The sequence below is a fragment of the Odocoileus virginianus genome, chromosome 26, assembly GCF_023699985.2.
Source record: "Odocoileus virginianus isolate 20LAN1187 ecotype Illinois chromosome 26, Ovbor_1.2, whole genome shotgun sequence".
NCBI classification, from domain to species: Eukaryota; Metazoa; Chordata; class Mammalia; order Artiodactyla; family Cervidae; genus Odocoileus; species Odocoileus virginianus.
The window spans coordinates 33,651,095-33,670,678 of record NC_069699.1 but is presented as its reverse complement, the minus strand read 5'-3'; the positions used below and the strand labels follow the sequence as shown (position 1 = coordinate 33,670,678).

Sequence of the window (19,584 nt, the reverse complement as noted above, 5' to 3'; positions counted from 1 at the left end):
CATTTCTTTTAAAAATTGGCAGCCCAGCAAGACTGCCTTGATTTCTTCTAGATCTAAGTGCAACTCCTGCTGTTTTTCATAGCTAAGAAGAGTCTGGTTGTGCTAAGTGACTAGCTCAATCCTTTTCTGTCATTATCCCAGTCCCCATGTCCTTTTTTTAAATTAAAAATGATTGGGTGAATTTCCTAATCACTTATGGAAGTTTACAAAATAATAAATTGAAGTGGAACTGGGATGAGCCACCAGCTTAAAAAAAAAAAATGAACACAGAGTTCCTGGTGAGTTGTGGTTAGAAAACAGGAATAAATTTGAATTAATCATGATCCTGGCCATGGTGAGAGAAGGATGGAGAACCTACAGAATAGCAAGATGGGCCATGTTAGTAATGACCTAAGAAAAATATTGCCAGTATACAACTTTTTGGAACGATCAGGCATAATGAAATATTGAATAAATCCACCTGTGGTCTGCTATTGGTTAAGTAACAACTTTATGAAAACACTGGCATGTCAGTTACTCAAAGGACAGATTTTTTTTTTTTTAATGACTCAAAGATAGCAATGATTTTATGCTAAACTTACAAGGCTGGTGCTTTCAAAATTTGATTTGGAGCATTTCTATTTTCTAAGATCCAGAGTCAATTCCTTGATATTGACTAGTGTCACTACACGACTCTTAAATCAATATACTGAGGGTATAATGTATGAAGGAGAAATAAAATAATGAGTTTCAAAATCAATGTCTTTTATGAAAATACATTAAATCTGAAAGCTCTCTACATGCTATAGGGAAAAGGAGCCAGAATTCCTACAAAAGGTAGGGGCACCCATCTCACCTAAGTAGTTATCATCCTCTGATTTCCCTGAGAAACTGTGCTGCCGCACATCGATATTGGTAGCACCAGCTGGAATTAGTACCACAACGTTGTAACCTGAAAAGAATTGAGCAGAAATTGAGCATTCCACAGACTGGTTCATTTTCTCTAAGCATGGCGTAAAGGGTGGTGACAAAGGAATATATCAGAATTCTCACTGTTAGGCATCTTATAGCCAGATGGGTAATATACCTTAACAAGACTGATTTTATGTTTTACACAAATACTTTTACATATTACATGTGGTTAATAATGTTAACAGTTTGACTATTTTTCTTCTCACAGTTCTTAGGAACAAATTCTTACCATAATGTACTGTGTTAAATGTTCCTGCCACTGTTTTGCATGAAGAATTATCGCCACCACAAACCCCACATTTATCTCTCCGGGCTTTTGAGTTTAAAACATGATCGCATCCAGCTTGCTTTTAAAAAGAAAACAGTTGAAATACATGGTAAGTATTAGAGAGGTTATAAATTCTTTGGTAATGTGTTTCTTTGAAAGAGGGGCATTCAAAATGACAAGAAATTAAAGTCTTTGTAAACTTTTAAGCGTGGTGAACTCAAATAGTCTTTATCCTTGCTATCGGAAAAATGTGGTCCTTGGACCAGCAGCCATGGGCATCCTAAATGATGTTGGGGATGCAGAATCTGAGGCCCCTCCCAGATTCACGGAGTCAGAGTATATTTCCTGGCATGTAAATAAGATTTTTGGTGCTTCATTTAGAAATTAAAGTTTGAGAAGCACTGGCCTACAAGTAAGTAAAGTAAATGAGAATAACTGTTCAGGAATGGGAAAAAAAAAATTAAGGAGTGGCTGAGGGCTATCCCATTAAAGAGCTCACACCCCATCTTAAGGTAGCAGTTGCTGTCTAATCCAGGATACTGCTGCCATGCAGAAACAGGAGGCTAGTGTTGACATTTCTCAATTTTCCAAGATCTTGAAAATCTGATTTCATGTGAAATCCCCCGTTTAAACACTGGCTATGAATGGAGGACTCAAGCATGACTGCAGGCTGCCAGGTTGAGGCCTCAGGTTCCAAGTGGCCTCTTCACTGTCTTCCGACCTTAACGCAACGCAGCAGAGCAGACTAGAGTCTGAAAACGTCAGCGGTGACCACCAGAAGACCAGGAGGGCGGAGTTCACATTCTCATCTATTTTGCTCCTTCGAATGAACCAGTCTCTGAGGAGAAACTCCATGTTCTGCTCTAGCATGAAGTGACAAGAAGTCCTCACTATAGCTGTGGTCAGGAGTTGGGTGAAGCTCAGAGACTCTTTCATCAAATCCTACCAATGAAGAGCTTCAATGTGCCCTGGACTGCTCGCAAGGAACAAATGCGTCATCCTAGAGCCTGGCTGTGTAAGAAATGATTTCTGACTAATGAGAACAGGAAAATAGTGCCAAACCTCAAGAAATCAGTGCTTTGATGCCTTACTATCTGCCAGAAGTGTTATTCAATTTCTAAAACTTGCTGTCAGGAAGCTTTGGGGTTTAACCTTATGCACAATGGTTAAGGTATAGAAGTTGTGTATAGTGTCAATTAAAATCTCCTCACAGGGAAGTTTCTTGCAGGCCCCCACAGAAGAGTGTGGTTCTCAAACTTTGGCATGCATCAGAATCACGTAGTGCTGGGAGGGATAAATTAGGAGTTTGGGATTAACAGATATACAGTACTGTATATAAAATACATAATCAATAAGGACCTACTATATAGCCCAAGCACAAGGAACTACACTCAATGTTTTGTAACAACCAATGAGAGAAAAGAAAGGATATATATACACACACAGAGAGATAAATATAATTGAATCGCTGTACTGTACACCTGAAACTAGTATAACATTATAAATCAATTACACTGCAATTTAAAAAATCAAATAAAATAAAACAAAGAAAAAAAAGAGAATCAGATGGTGCTCAAGCTGGTCTGAGGACCTCACTTTAGGAACCACTGCCCTGAAGATAATGCACAGACACAAGCAGCTGCTATTGTATCAAGGAAGCTACACATCACCGTTTGGCAGCAGGACAACATAGTGAAGAGCGCACCATCTGGGACTCACCCGGCACAGGCCTTGGACACAGATGTCATTGGTGTCCTGGCCACACGGTGTTCCATCTATCACTCTGTCACGGAGCTGATAGTAGGCTGTGCTCCCTGCCACCCTGCAGAACAGCTTGCAGCGGTCCTTCATCAAAACTAGACAGGAGAGACACCGTAAGACGTGACTTTCGTGCCTGGACCCTGTGCCAGCCTGCAGCTGTGGGCACCTCCCCAGATGAACTTACTTCCACTGTACTTTGGGACCCAGCGCACATTCGGATGTAGACCGTTGATGTTGAAATGCTTTCCGTCAAAGTGAGCACACTGTTCGTCTCGGAAGTCTCGCTTCTGCTTGGGACACGGCTCTGTGTTGCAGGACTTAAATTTCATTCTGCGCCCTACACAATACTTGCCACCATTTTTGGGCCTGATGAAAGGTAAAGAACACACAGACTGTATTATACTGTATTTCTCTAATGTATTATAATGTTGTATGTTATAATGTGGCTTCCTGTCTTGGAGGGAGGCAAATGTGAAGTGGTCAGTGACAGTGGCCAGGACAAGGGCTCTGGGGGTCTGGGTTTGTATTCTGCCTTCAGCATCAGTAAATGTCTAGCCCTGGGCAAGTCACTGAATGTCTGCAAGCCTCAACCCTTCCATGTGTAGAATGGGAAAGCACCATTCTGATAAGGTAAGGCAGTTTTGAGGATAAAATGAGAGAGCATCTAACTTAAAAGTTTGAAATATAAAACCTGGGGTCTATCAGGTCATGTTCTATCCTCCATGCCCTGAACATCCACACTCCTTTAATGACACAGAAGAAGAAAAGGTACAAATGAGTACTTGGAATGTTCCTGTCTACCTCTGTACCATGGTATTCTCATGGGTGACCATCCTAAAATTTGCCCCATTCCATTTCCATTTCTTTCTTTCCCTCTTCTCTCTTTCTCTCTCTCTCCCTGCATGACTGTTGTTTTTTGTTTTGTTTTACAAATAAGATGGAATAGGATGTGCTCATATTTTGACTAAACTTAATAGGAGACGCAGGAGAGACTGTACTGGTTTCATTAACGTGTGTGTGACAAGAGTATGGAGGATGCCTTGCAAAGCACCACAGAACAATTTAATCTCAGCATGCAACCCCGCTCATGGATTTTCCAGATGTGACCCAGAGAGTAAATTATATAACCCATCTCCCAACGGTCAACAGCTTGCCAAGTGCATCACAGAAACGGAAAGATCACAGAATCAGAGGAAATCAGACTCACCCACCCACAGCTAGAGCAGCCTGGATACTGTAGCTACTCTAAGGCACCTCTCAAACTGAAAGATTTCTACCTTTTGTCTTTAGAGTGAATCTTTCAGAGTAATTCAGACAACAAGAAGTGTTTTTTTCCCCCCTTTGTTTTCTTTTGTTAAACTAGGACTTGGGAAATGGGAACTCTATCCATGACCATAAATACAGAATCAAGGGCAGTCTAGCAGAGCTGGTAAGGCTCCAGAGTTGGATCTGGTTTCCCGTCGTGGCCCCAGCCTCACTCTGAGACTAGAGACAATGTTTCAGCCTCCCACAGATTCGGTTTTCCTCTTCTCTAAAATGAGTGCACACAGCAGATGCCTAAAAATGTTAGCAACTATGACGTCATATTTCAGCACAACCCAACCCAATCTGATCAAGTTTGTTTTGAGTACTGCATCTGAGCTATGATGTACAGGTGAGTCAGGTCTCACTGGTATTGCTGAGTGCTGAGTCTCAGCAAGGGCTTCCTGTGCATGATGCTCTTATAAACATGTTCCCTCCACTGTGCAGAGGGAGGTTAAGAGCATGGGCTTTGCAGTCACAAGCTGGGCAACTTTGTGTGAGCTACCTGGCCTCTGTGAGCTTCGTTCTGCCCAAGTAAACACAGATGATACCATTCACCTGAAAGCCTTGTTATAAATGAAGAGTTCAATAAGGAGTATGGTAAGTATTCATTGTCATTTATCATGAAGGCTGTATCTAGGGATGCAAAACAGCACATAATCCAGCAACATCTATGTATGACTGTTTCTCCATTAAGCCATGTGGTTTACATCTGCCTTGTAGGCTTGACTAGTCCATACGCACACGTATCTTGTGCAAGGGAAAGCCAGGTGAGGTACTTATATACCAAGGGTTCAGAGAAGTTAAGGACTTTGCCCAAGGTAACACAGCTAACAAAAGAGCAGAGACCAGACTGAAATTCAAGCTTCCCAGATTCTCCCTCTGTGCTCTTTCTGTTTCATTACTCAGCAGCTACAGCCCCAAGTCCTGTCTTTTTCTTTTTTGGTACCATGTAGAGATACAGTCTTGGTTTCCTGGATACCAAGTTTTTCTCTCAGTACCAAAGCAACCTAGTCTCATGCATAAAATATCACTGATGACACATGAATAACAGAGCAGGCTCATATAGCTGTAAAATTTGTTTTTCCATTTATAAGGAAGATCCCTTTCAATTTTTTTCTCAAATTGAAACAAACTTCGTGGAATTTTTTTTTTTTAATGTTCCAACTAACTACAATGGGATCCATCAGGTCATTTACCTGTTGCCTGAAAGTAACTCATATTTCTTCCCTTTTGCAAATAATTTATTTTACAGTTGATTTTTCTCTTCCAGTTCTCTTATATAAAAAGTCTTTTCTGACTCGAAATTGAACAAGAGCAGCAAATAGTTAACATTTGCAGGTGGCTTCCTGTTTCACATAGTAACACTGTTCACCTTTGCTTGCTCTGACCAGTACCAAAAGAGCATTTTTAAATTTCTTTTTATAACTGATATTTAAAAAAAGAAAGAACACATAAAAAACACTTCATGTATGAGGCAATACTGCTGAAGGTTATATACAGACCCTCGAAACAGAAGGTTTGAACCCCAGCCCTGTTTCTTAAAAACGGTGCAATCTTAGGCAAATCACTGAATCTCTCTAAGCTTTAGTTTCCCTACCCATAAAAGGGAGATGATGCTAATATCTACTTCATGGGGCTGAGTGAGGGTTTTTCGGTTAACAGATCTGAAGCACTTGAACATGGCCACCCACACAGTAACTGTTAAGCTATTCCAAGTGTCTGTAGCTACAGTCCATGGGCCAAATCCAGCCTACTGTCTGTTTTTATACGGTTAGTGAGCTAAGAATAGTTTTTAACAGTCTAAAATAATTTAGAAATAAATAAAAAGAAAGAATATTTTGGATCACATAAAAAGTATATGAAAGTCAAATTTCCATGTCTATAAATGAAAGTTCTGTTGGGATATAGCTACACCCACATGTTACATATTATCAACATATGTTCCTCACTAAATCACAAAGTTGTATAGTAGGGACAGACAGCCGATGTTCCCCAAATCTAAGATATTCACTATCTGGCCTTTTACAGAAAACGTTTGCTGACCCCTGAGCTGGTCTAGCATACAAGGCACCAATGTCACCTGCCAAGGTAGGTCACTGATTGTGCACAGCCATCCTGTGCAGTAGGTAGTGACACCCTTGTTTCTGAACCTTTGCTTGAACTGGGTTTAGAGATGTTAACTAACCTGGCAAGCTCCCATGCCAGCTGAGTGAGACACACAGAGACCAGGCAGGCCTTCCTGACCCAAAGCCCATGACCTGGCCTCCCTCCCACAGAGCCTTGACACAGGTCTCTTCCCATCTCAAAACTCATTCTATGACTTTATTTGCTTTTTGTATGAAGGCAAATGGTATTTTATGCATGAGTATAAATTCACCCTTTAAAATATATAGCTTTTAAAAAATATCCTAGACAATAGGATCTCTACCGAATCTGCATGGACTGTGTGATGGGGAGGGCTTTAGACAACTAAATTTCATGGAAAAATTCGTGTTTTAATTTAATAATTTAGCTGAGTGGGAGTTTTATTCCCCCATAGGCAAATACTGAAAATTATAGGAAATGTAACTTTAGAAATAGTATGTCACATTTTCCAACTATTAAGATACTATTAAAATATTATTTCTCAAATAGGGATAGAAAGAACTTACGGAAATTGCTGATTAATTACTATGAAAGTAACTGTATTCAGCACAGGCAAGTTGAATCATATATACAAAGAAAACGCACAATGCTGCATGGCCAAAGCTCTGGGAGAATTTTGCAAAGACCATTGTAGGTGTATTCTACCTATACGGAAAGTTAAACTTTGGTCTGCAAATGGGTTTGAACAAAAATCTCAACATTTATGTTTACTTACAACAAACTAGGGTTAGCACTAGGAAGAAATTTCTAATGATACAACAGGCAGCCTGAGAAGGTAAGTGTGTTTTCTATATCTGGAAGGTTTTAAGAAGGGGTCTAATGACCAATTATGAGGAATGCTGAAAGGCTATTCAAGGGTTAGATGGGATGGACCAAGGAGCCATACTAGCGATCATTAACAACTTTGTCAAATGGAATAGTCTGTGGGACTGGACCTCTATACATTCATTAGTTAATGGCTTTCCCACAGCAGCCAATTCTCAGTATTTCAAAAGATAGATCTTTCTAGACTTATCATGGGGTTATGTCCTGATTAAACTCATTGTAATTTGAAAATATCTTAAAAGTTGAAAGTGCATTTAATACACAACTTACTGAAGAGCCTGCCTTTAATATGCTCAGAACGCTTCTGTTAGCCTACAGTTGAGCAAAATCATCACACAGAAAGCTTATTTTATAATAAAGTATTGACTGTCTCATAATGTATTCAATGCTATACTGAAAGTAAACGATAGAATAGTTATCTAGGTACAGAATGGTTAGAAGCATACTAGTTATTTACCCTTAGGATTGCATGGCTGACTGCGAGGTACAGTGGATGCTGCTGCCCAGCATTATCTGAGCATCATACTGCATATTAGCAGCCTGACAAAAGATCAAAATTCAAAATCTGAAGCAGTTTTTCTCTTCTGCATGTGCTCCTGCTCAAATGCTAAGTCACGTCCAACTCTTTGTGACCCGCCAGGCTCTTCTGTCATGGGATTTTCCAGGCAAGAACACTGGAGTGGGTTGCCACTTCCTTCTCCAGGGGATCTTCCCAACTCAGGGATCGAACTCTCATCTCCTGTGTCTCCTGCATTAGCAGGTTGATTCTTTACCACTGAGCCACCTGGGAATCCTAGCGTATTGCTGTTGCACCATTGTAGAGAAACCTTAAGTCTAACCAACATAGATTGGGGACCATCTGTAAATTCATCCAACTCAATACCTCAAAAAAACTTCCAAATGAGGAAGCCAAAAACTTCAGTCAAATGAGGGACTGATTTCCTTAGGTGAAATGTACATATATTTATTTTTCTATTTATGGACGATTTCATAAGCAGTAGCTAGAGTCAAAGCCTAAATGGGAAATACATAGTATAGTTTACAATCTTGTCTTTTTCTCAAATCTATAAGCTTATTCTTTAATTTGACCTACCAATTTAAAAGCAAAACAGAAGCATAAGAAGGAAATACTTTGCCTTTCTTAAAAAAAAATCTGCATGATTTTTTTAGTTTGGTAGACCATAACAATTCTGTAATCCAGTTTGTTCTAGTCACCGGGAACCTCAGAGCCAAATTTAGAGGACAAAATAAGTGTATGGCCCAATGGCCTGGTAATGCATCTTTTATATCTAAAGCTTTTTCTTGTTCTGGGACCCCAAATTCTGGTTTTGGTGGTTCTGATTTTAGATTTCATCCTATGAAATGTTTCTTATAGATCAGGTGACCATGTAATTGTTTAATTCAGGACATTTTGAGAATTGAAAGGAGAGCTATCGATAACTTCTCCAGGATAACAGATGTAAATGGGAACCGTCCTTACAATCCAAAACATACGCTTATCTTATATGTAGGACATAAATAAAAAATGGGATAAAAAAGTAAAGCATTTAAAGATAAAACATTAGGGCTCCACTGTCATGATGGTGTACCAACTGGGACCAAAAACATTTTGGGGATATAAAATGAGAGGATATGCTTTCTAAAGTTTGTTCTTCGAGTATAGCATAATCCCATGCACATGGCAAGGCTGCTTCCCTTTTTTAGCTTCTCTATATTTAAAGAAAAAAATACATAGCTTAAAGTATCCAGATACTAAATAATTATTGAATCCCATGAATACAGTGAAAACAAAAGAACAATCCAGTGTTCTTGATAGAGGCCTACCATGGATTCTAAAAATGGAGCTCCTTATTATATTCTAAGGGCTTCTGAAACTGAGAAGAGCATTTTGCCAGCCAACGTGGGAGCCAGGGGTTCCGTTCTTTCAAACTTCTTGAGAATCAGGACAGCAATCACTGGCACATTCTACATAATGAACCATCTGCTCTGCTAATTTCTCTGAACAAGCTTTTAAACTGATTTGGACCTGTTTTTCTCTTTTCAGTGTCCCTCTCTCTTGTCTAGCTGACTTCCCCAGCGACATCGTAATCTCAGTTACGAGAGGCAGACTCCTTCCTTAGTAGTTCACAGGGACATTCCAAAGTGCACATAACTTGGAGGAGTTTAATGAAATGATGTCAGTGCTGACACTCAACAAGGTGGATTGTATTATTTTAAAACTTCCCATAGCAAACATCCAGGACAAGGACATCTAACTGAAGTCTTTAATGATCGGTTCCTAACTTCTAAAGGCGAGTATCTCTGCTTTGAAGCTCAAGATCTTTTCCTGCTGAGATCTTTACACTGGGTGCTTTTCTTTGTCTGGCCCATTCCAGTTATGGTATAATTTATCTCTTTCCATACTACTTTAAGAATTGCTCTAACACTATTAAAACAAAACAAACACACACAAAAACAAAAACCCACTTCTTTTGAATGGAATATTCTTGAGTCAAAATGTTAAAAGTACCTACTGTTTGCAATATCCACATCCCCATGATAATAATAGCTTACTATGATAGTAACAGGGCTTCCGTGGTGGCTCAGTGGTAAAGGATCCGCCTGCCAAAGCAGGAGATGCAGGTTCAATTCCTGGGTCAGTAAGATCACCTGGAGAAGGTAATGGCAACCCACTCCAGTATTCTTGCCTGGAGAATCCCATGGACAGAGGAGCCTGGTGGGCTACAGTCCATGGGGTTACAAAGGAGTCAGAAATGACTCAGTGTCTAAATAACAACAGCAACAACATAATAGGAACAATTTTGGTTCAATGTAGCCAAAAGTTTTAAGTTTTAAAAAAATTCATCATATTTGCTGCTAGCTTAAAGTGTTCTGTTTTAAAACTTCAACAATATAAGCAGCTCAGATTATGTAACCAATCCATTTTAACAAGCAAGTTGTGGAACAATATATATAGGATGACCCATACTTTGTTATGTGATACTTATTTCATGCAATACATATTAGATCTATAATCTCTTTTGAAGTCTGGAATAATGCACAAATTATTTTTTAGTGGTTATTTCTTGTGGGGAGTAGGGGAGTAGGAATAATAATGACAGTAAGTTTTTATATCATACGTTTTTATATCTGAATTTTTTGAAAACACCTACTATATTTACATTATTTTTTTAACTTTTAATTTTGCATTGAGGTATCACTGATTAACAATATTGTGACAGTTTCAGGTGAACAGCAGAGGGACTCAGCCATACATATACGTATGTCCATTCTCTACATCATTATTTTAAAAACTAATACTAAACACAGACTTTATGGGAAAATCTAATGTGTATTAGTTTATATACATAGCTACAGGGTCAGTTTTACAGATCAGAGTCTATATCTTATAGCTTTTTACTTGTTCTTAAACATTTATATTATGTGGATATGAAATAATCTTAGACTGTGAACAAAGATAAATTAAAATAAATTAATCGCCATCTGTGATTTGAACTATACAGAGTGTTTATGTGACCAGGGCTTGCAACGACAGGCTAAAGCTATATTCTTTTCTGTGTAACAATTCAGATTTTCATTATTAAAAAATGGCACCTCTGTCAACAGGAGGCCCTTTTCCTACTCAGGGAGAATCAGCTGGCCTGAGTAGCCATTACTATTTTAGGACTTCAGGGTTAGACTCTGCAGTAAAACCTAGCCTACTGCACTAGCCCACTTTGCTCCTCAACCTGCTTGCTTCTCTCTCCTATCCAGTCTGTTATCCCTAATACAGACTGTTAAAAATTAAAGAGTACTGCTGAGTCAAACCGTTTTGCATAATTCCAAAGCAGCTGGTTCTTAAAGATGGCTGTGAGTCTGCATATCTAAAAACTAATCTGGGAAGGCCTCTTGGGCTATATAGCTTTGATGGTAATAATAGCATGTATAATTTTCTGTTCCTTTAAACTTTATACATCTTAGAACCATACAAAATTTGATATCACTTCTTATAATGAAGATAGCAACTTTTAAAATCCGCTTATAAATAGCCTCTCCCCAAACACACGTCTATCATAATGAGATGCTGGGGGAAAATCCTGTGGACTTTATTTGAACATGTAAGTTTCAACAAGGTTTGGCTGGTGGAGACGACTATGGTCACTTGCTGAGAATCATCCTGAAAAGCGGTTGTTGGATGGGACCTCAGGAGTCAGGGAAAAAATAGTTTGATTCAAAAGTAAATCCTGACTTGGGCTTCCAGGTCCCTTGGGGTTCACTAATGCCACCTTGGGGGTCTGTGTGCTTTTTTAGCATTTCAGTTGCTAAGCAGAATGTTAACATTTATCTACAATCTGCATGGAAATGTCCAATTTCTTTGTTTCCTAATGAACATTCACTTGTTCGCTTTATTAACATGCTACCCCAATTCTTGGTGGGGGTTGGGGGGGGCAGTGAGACATTCCCTAATGTCAAAGCAACACAGAGCATCTACCATTTAACAGATAAAGTTTTTAACATAAAGGGTCACAGGAGGAAAATAACACAGAGGGATAGAGCATAGATACCATGGGTCTGGGAAGTCCTAGAAGTCCACCCACTTTATAATTTGGAAAGAGCTCTTCACTTGCCTCCATTTAAATGACTTCCTCTAGGAATTCTCCACCCCTGCCACCCCAGTAGGAAGAGCGATGAGCTCAAGGACTTACTCTGGTCTGTTGCACTCTCGAATGGCTGTTTTGATGCCCCCTCCACATGTTCTTGAGCAGGTTCCAAAGTGACTCCAACTTCCCCAGGATCCATCAGTCACAGGGACCTCCATTTCTTTGGGAACACAAAATCCAAACTTGCAGTGCTGTATTTAATAAGGGGAACAGTGAGGGAGAGCTCGGTGCTTGAGGTATTGCAGGACCCACTGTCCTTTTAAATATACCGTACTATCATTGTTTTCCACGTGCTGGTTTGAAATGTTGCAATTTAATTATCTCTGTGAGTAATGGCAACGGTAGGGACTTTAACCTCTTAGTGATTTTAGGCTGTGTCTTCATTTACAACTGGCTTGAATAAAACTGGCCAATGAGTGGCTGGATTCAGGCTGTCAGGGAAAGTCCAATGGCCAGCCTTTAAGCACTCAATTAGTCTACTTGGAAAAATGAGGCGTGGAAATGGGCTGTCTACTGGTTGTAGACAGGGTTGAAATGAGTTATTGGATTTGCATAGTGCATCTCCATTAACAAGGCCTAGAGATGTTGTGAGTCTGGTAAAATATAATGCTTTACAGTTCCTCATGGATTTGAAAACTCCATTTTAATTAAATGGGAGAGGGGGGAAAAAAACTAGTTACATGATTCCTATAAACTCACTCTAGCAGATGATGAGACTAAAGCAAAAATGGACACATTACAGGGAGCCCTAAACTTTATTACTTTTGGGTTACTAATGGTTTCATATTCTTCAGCCTGGAGCAGGAAGAGGGCCTTGATGCTTTAAAGCAAAACAAAGTAAAACTCCCCAGCAGGACAAGGGAGTGGAGAAGCCCATTCCAACCCTCTGCCATTGTTGGGGTGTGAGGCCCTGACAAGAAGCTGAGGTCACTGAGCAATGCACAAAGGAAGAGGGGCAGCAGGAGAGTGGCGCCCCGCCGCTTGCTCAGATCCCTGAAGCGGGGCTGGTGGTGGCCACTGTGCTTTATCTGCAGGGAGGACTCAGGGTGGAAGCAGAGTCAGGCGGTGGGGGAGTGCGCGGGGAAAGGGGACAGATAAGAGACTGGTGAAGCCCCAGTCAGCGGCCAGTCCTGGCAAAAGCCTGGCGAACAACTGTTTAAAAGAACACAGTTAGGCTTTCTCTACTCTTCCCTTATGCCTTTTTCCTTATAATTATCCTCTTGAGTAACTGGGACCACATTCCTCTCTCTGGGCTGTTTGGCTGATGCTTAAAAGGTTCGGCATCCAAAGACTCCTGGATAACTCTGTACCCGAGAAATGTGGGCAGAGGCAGCAGTGACCACATCACTCCCCCAAATTATTTTACAGTTGTCTTTACAGCAATCTTGAACAGTCCTTGGAATCTATGCACATAAAAATCAGTGAGACACCAGAGGGATCGGGTAGAGAGGGAGGTGGGAGGGGGGATCGGGATGAGGAATACATGTAAATCCATGGCTGATTCATGTCAATGTATGACAAAACCCACTACAATATTGTAAAGTAATTAGCCTCCAACTAATAAAAATAAAGGAAAAAAAAATCAGTGAGACAAGTGGGAGGGGACATGGGTAAACCTATGGCTGATTCATGTTGATGTTTGGTAGAAACCAATGCAATACTGTAAAGCAAATATCCCTCAATTAAAAATAAATAATTTAAAAAATCAATGAGAGAGGCAGCCTGGTGTACAGCATCACTATCTAATAATATAACATGTGCCACACATATAATTTAAGAAATTCTAGCAGCCACATTAAAACAAGTAAAAAGAACACTGAAATTAATTTTAATATCTTTTACTTAGCTCAAAATATCTAAGACATTATTATTTTTCCATATAATCAACATAAAATTATAACTAAGGTTTTCTTCCCACACTTTTTTTCATGCTAGGTCTTTAACATGTGGTATGTATTCTCATTTTAGCACATTTCAGTTCAGAATGACATTTCAAATGCTCGCTAATCACATGTGGCTAGTGGCTGCCCTATTGGACAGAGCAGATTTTAAGGGACAAGGGGACATAGCTTAGCAGGCAAATGGTCTGGTAGTATGGAGTGGCCATTCTACAAATTAATTGTGACCTCGGATGAGTCACTGAACTCTAATTCCATACCTGAAAAATGAGAACCTACTTGCCAAAGTTGTTTTGAGTTTAACATGAGACAATGTGTGGAAAGCACCTAACACACAGTTGAGGACAGAGGAGATCCAATTTGAAAAAGGTTTGTAATAATAAGAGCAAATATTTACATTTAATAGCACTGAATAGTTGCCAGGCACTCTTCTAAGTATTATGTATGTATTAACTTACTTAATCCTCATAACATACTATGAAATAGGTATTGCTGTTACCCCCATTTTTACAGAAAAGAAAATGGAGGCACAGGGGGGTTGATGTCAAACATCTGTTAAGGAGCTGAGCTGATACTGAAACACAGACAATCTGGCTCCAGAGTGCATACTCTTAACTGTGATACATGCTGTCCTTCTACTGTTAGCAAATGTGAACAATTTTTGATATCTTAAATAGACTGAGATTTAAAAGCAAGACTAATGAGATGGTGATGTGAGGCTGACACTCTGAGGTGTCTACCCAATATCATTCTGTTCTTTGTCCTTCTTAACAATCTATATTTCCCTGGATTCTTGTATAGGTAGAAATGGTCAAAGAAATGTTAGCAGAATTCATTGGATAAGATTCCTGGGAAGGTCCTTTTGCCTCTTTGCACCTTGTCCTTTGGTTTCATTCTGCCTGGGACTCAGAGTCAATGGCTGGAGCTATAGCAGCCATTTTGTGACCCTGAGGATGATGGCCATTTGAATATGATAGTAGAACAGAAAGCAATTAGGAGCCTGTGTCTCTTATTTTGTACACCTACCATGGCAGCTCCACGACCTGCCTACATCTGACTAGTTTTTGTGTATGTGTGTGTCAGAAAAAAAGCCAATTTTCTTACACTACTATAATTCAGTATGACCTGAACAAAATACTTAATTAATATACAATTGAGGTTACAGCCGACGCCCAAATTCATCCCTCAAATCTTGATATCAGATACACATTTTATAAATTCTACAAACTAAAGAGAACATTCCTATGGCTAGTCATAGACTCCTATAATGAGAAGTTCTCTGGAAATATATTTTTTCCTCACAACACTTCAGTCTTTAGTCTGCTGACCTCTCTATTCTATAGACTCTACTTCCACACAAGAACAATATTCTTCAAAGTAACCATAATTCTCATTAAGTATTACCATAAACCATAAAAGAGTAAAGGCATAGGTTAGTTAGCAATGGATTAAAATGTCCTTATAGGGTCACTTCTTAAAAGAAAACCTAAATAAAAACTCATCTGCAACTTAAATATTTCTTGCTGATATGACCACTGATGGGGGTTCAAAGGGAAGGGAGAACCTCAGAGGAAGAGGGAAGAACCTGACGTGAAAGAGGCTGGAAATGGGGACTGTTTGGCAAATATGCATCAAGTTAATCTATTTTACCAGGAAACTAAACAAACGATAATTATATACCAGAAAAACCATTACATCATAACAAAGCATTAAGCAACTGGTGGAGCTGGAGCCAAAATATAATCGGCCTTTCCTAAAAGTACCCAGAATCATTTAAATGATATTTTACATAAATGTTTTTCTAAAGAGACTGGAAGAAGGACTTGGAGGTCAATTTTGTCCCAAAGAAGCTTAAAATACAAGAGTTTCAAACCTCAGATTTACAAACAGGGTTAAAATGAAAATGTTAATGGATTTAACAAAAGAATGGAAAAAATAAAGGGACATGAGAGAACCATTCATCAAAATAACATTGTGTCAGCAGTCCAAGACAGATTACTGCTGAGGGAGCAGGGCAGAGAGAAGAGAAAGAAAAAAAATTTAACCTAGCAGCAAAGGGAGTTAGAATTTGCTAGAGAAAAGGATAAGGTTTTACTGCCAATTCAGTGAAAACAAAACAGAATAGAGAAACACAGAACATTTGTGCAAACATATTCACCATCTTATTTGTAAAATGAATAAATGTTCTTCTGGGAAATAAACATACCAACAGCCATGTCTTTAATATAAGCTACTAGACTTAGCCACTTTACTAAAACAAACTAAAAATGTACCCATCATGTTCTCTGCATAGCTGCTTCCCTCAAAGTGTTCCGAGTCTGCCCTTTGGAATTCCTTGAAGTCTCTTGCTTTAGCTGAACAAACGCAACAAGGTAAATGTTTTTTTCAAAGATCTCCTCAAACACCCCATTTATCAGGTATGAGATTATACTATAATCTTTTATCTTCTGTTATAAAAACAGAAGATTAGAAAAAGACACAACAGACATCTTCCCAAGTACTACATGGAGCTTGGTAGCTTGTACATGACTATTTTACTAAATACAATTCATTTCATCATATGATTGAGAGTTCTTCTTTGTTAAGGTTTTTCCATCAGTAATATGTATCAGATTTAGACAAATAGGTGGGTATATCAGATTGACTAAGAACCATGACACAATACAAGTGCTATCTTTGAGCTTAAACAGAATCAATTTAAATGAATAGTTGGCTGGTTCCAACTCAGATCAACTAACTAAGCTGTCAACCATGTCTACTGTCATCTCCCAGCAACTGATAGCAGTTGTATGGGTGACTATGTAGAGAAGGACTCTGAAGCTACATCTTCACTGAGGAAGAACGAATGAATTTTGATGGCTGACGTGGAAACCTGGGAACCGTATTTCCACTCAAACCTAAGATTCTCTGGCCATCAACACAGAGTTAAATGTTTTGCAAAAAGTGAAAGGTTCACTCTGACCAAGTAGATATAGTTCTTTCTAAGTGAGTGAAAGAGGCAGTGCTAAAGTTGATATGCTTATGTCCTTACACAGTTTTGTTAGGCTGCTCTTGGAGAAAGCTGTATTCTCAAATGCTGAGGTCCTAGCCGTAAAGAAGTGAGACCAGAACTGACAGAGTAACCAAGCTAGGTCAAGTACAAAATCATCTTCATTGTAAGTTTATAAAAGCACTCTAATAAAATTTAAAAAACTGAAATCACTCTGAGAAATGAGTGGAAAGCTACTAGTTCTCCTGTTTGACCACAGAAACTTCAAGAGCCCAGTGAGCTTGAGTTATGGCCACAGCCTGCAGCTGCAGAGCCTGCAGCCCCTTCAGACACAGAAAGCAAAGAGAAAGAGAGGGAGGGACGGGGGTGTGTGAGGACTCCACCCTGAGTGAGGCTGAATGACCTTGGCAAACTCTGAAGATTCCCTTGGACTACAGACTCTTAAGATTCCCTTGGACTACAAGGAGATCAAGCCTGTCAGTCCTAAAGGAAACCAGTCCTGAATATTGGTGATGGACAGGGAAACCTGGCGTGCTGCAGTCCATGGGGTTGCAAAGAGTTGAACACGATTGAGCGACTGAACTGAACTGGTCATTTCTCCTTTGTGTTCCCTATCTATAAAATCAGGGATGGGATAGGTAAGTTCCTCATCTCTGAGGACCACCTGTTTCCATGAAAACACTGGGAGCTACTGATTCCTAAAGTGGAAAAAGAGAAAATCAGATGAGAACAAAATAATAAATGTAAGTAAAGTGGACGATGAGAGAAGTGAGGAGAAAGGAAAAAACTTACGGATGACATGAGACTCAGATATAGTACAGGGATTGCATCACAGGTAAGTGACAGAATACCATTTTCTTCATGAATTTAAAAATCAGGTTCACATCTAAAACTTTTGGTAAGTAAATCCTTAACATATTACCCCCCCCCCCTTTTTTTTTCTTAAAAGACAGACACCAGGTGCAAAATGTTACAATAGTAATACTTGTAGTTGCTGGGACATTGTTATCACTAGGCTATACAAGAAGCAGATTTTGTTTGGTTACTAACAAATAAATGGGAACTATTATAACCAACTCCGAATTTGGATTTGCAAATAACCCAGGTGATATCACAGCTCCATTAAGTGATCAGCACTGGCTGGGAAAAGCCTAATAGCCAAGTAGTGAACACAGTAAGTCTTTCTGTATTTTCTTGATTTTAAGATATTCCACCAACTTAATAACAGCCTTTTCCACTGCCACTCTAACAGAGAGAGAGAGAAAAGATATGCTACCTCACATTAAATGTTCCCATAAATTGAAAAAAACATTGGAATTTAAAAAACATTAAGAATCAGAAAAATATGTCTAAGGAATTGAGGAAATAATGATAGCTATGTCCCTCATGCCAGTATTAGGCTGTAAGGTAAGTTTGCACAATTTTCAAGAGCAAAGTTGAACCTCCTACCTCAAAAAAGTATTATGCATGCTGAAACACACTGCATTAACTTATGTTCTCAACAATGGTGACTGAGCCTACAGCCCAGATCTTGCCCACAACTGCCCCAAGACAGAAGGACAGATTGGGGTGTTACTTGCCTTTCCAGGCTCTTCACACTCGGTTCCGTCAGCCCAGGGTGTGTGCTGAGTCCGGCAGCCTTTGTGCGCCCCATCCACGTTATTGCACCAGAGCCGTCTGCACTGCATCTGCGCAATTCAGTTGAAGGCAATTCAGTGACAATGTGCATTAGTGACAGCAAGCAAGGCAAGGTTGCTTCCAACAGTCGTTCTGCCAGTGACGCACAGTATAGGTTAGAAAGGGTTTTTTTTCTCTTGGTCTGATAAATGATAAAATATTCCAATGGATACAGAGGGCAGCCCAGGAGACACACTTCTATGTCTGGTAGGGTTTGCAGGGATGTCAAAGGGGAACCACTGTGCAACAGGAACATACAAGATGCCATTTGATCCTGGTAACATCTCCCCAAATTACAGATGAGGAAACTGAGGCTGGCAGAACATAGTCAGTGTCACAATGGAAATGTATGATGTGAGTTTAGGTTTGCAATGAGCTATGACTGGAGAGTGGGTTTTGATTTCTGTTGTGATTAGTTTTGGTTTGACTTGATGTTAAAACTGGTATTTTTCCTACTAAGCCATACATATGGCTCTTTTCTAGAGGTTTCAGGGGTTGTCAGAAGAAAAGAAGGGACAAAATATCAGTAATATTTCAGGCATATAAAAAATATGAACAATAACATAATGGATACCCATATGTCCACCTCCCAAATTAGAAAGAAGACTTCATGGGCCGAGCCTTGCACATTCATTCTCAATCCCAATCCCTTCTCTTTCTCCACATAACCACTGTTCTAGTGATGCTCACTATCTTACCATCCCCACTACTTTTACCGTGTGTGTACATGTGCTCAGTCATGTCTGACTCTCTGCGACACCATGGACTGTGGCCTGCCAGGCTTCCCTGTCCATGGGATTTTCCAGGCAAGAACAGTGGAGTAGGCTGCCATTTTCTCCTCTAGGGGATCTCCTGACTGAGGGACCAAACCCATATTTCCTGCACTGGTAGGTAGATTTTTCACTGCTGAGCCACCTGGGAAGCCTATTGCTTATACTACACATGTTTAAATATCTACCGATAATGCACAGTACCTTGGCTTTAAACAAAACAATGCTATTCGATACTTCAGAACATACAGATGCATCCTACAATCTGCTATTTGCTTCCTCTATGCACTGTGATTTTTAGAGTTATCCAAGTTGATATATTTAGCTCTATTTCAGGCCATACTATTTTTTTTTC

At 39.5% G+C, this 19,584-nt stretch overlaps 1 protein-coding gene across 1 annotated transcript in view; it reads right to left on the bottom strand.

The window, feature by feature from the left end:
- ADAMTS9 (ADAM metallopeptidase with thrombospondin type 1 motif 9) overlaps window positions 1-19,584 on the bottom strand; it is a 163,727-nt gene that overhangs the window by 104,585 nt on the left and 39,558 nt on the right. The window contains exons 11-16 of the mRNA XM_020882915.2: window positions 18,363-18,470; window positions 11,941-12,086; window positions 3,165-3,346; window positions 2,939-3,075; window positions 1,181-1,298; window positions 836-931 (exon numbers count right to left, since the gene is read on the bottom strand). Of these exons, the coding sequence (XP_020738574.2) occupies window positions 836-931; window positions 1,181-1,298; window positions 2,939-3,075; window positions 3,165-3,346; window positions 11,941-12,086; window positions 18,363-18,470 (787 nt within the window). The remainder of the gene's footprint in view (window positions 1-835; window positions 932-1,180; window positions 1,299-2,938; window positions 3,076-3,164; window positions 3,347-11,940; window positions 12,087-18,362; window positions 18,471-19,584) is intronic.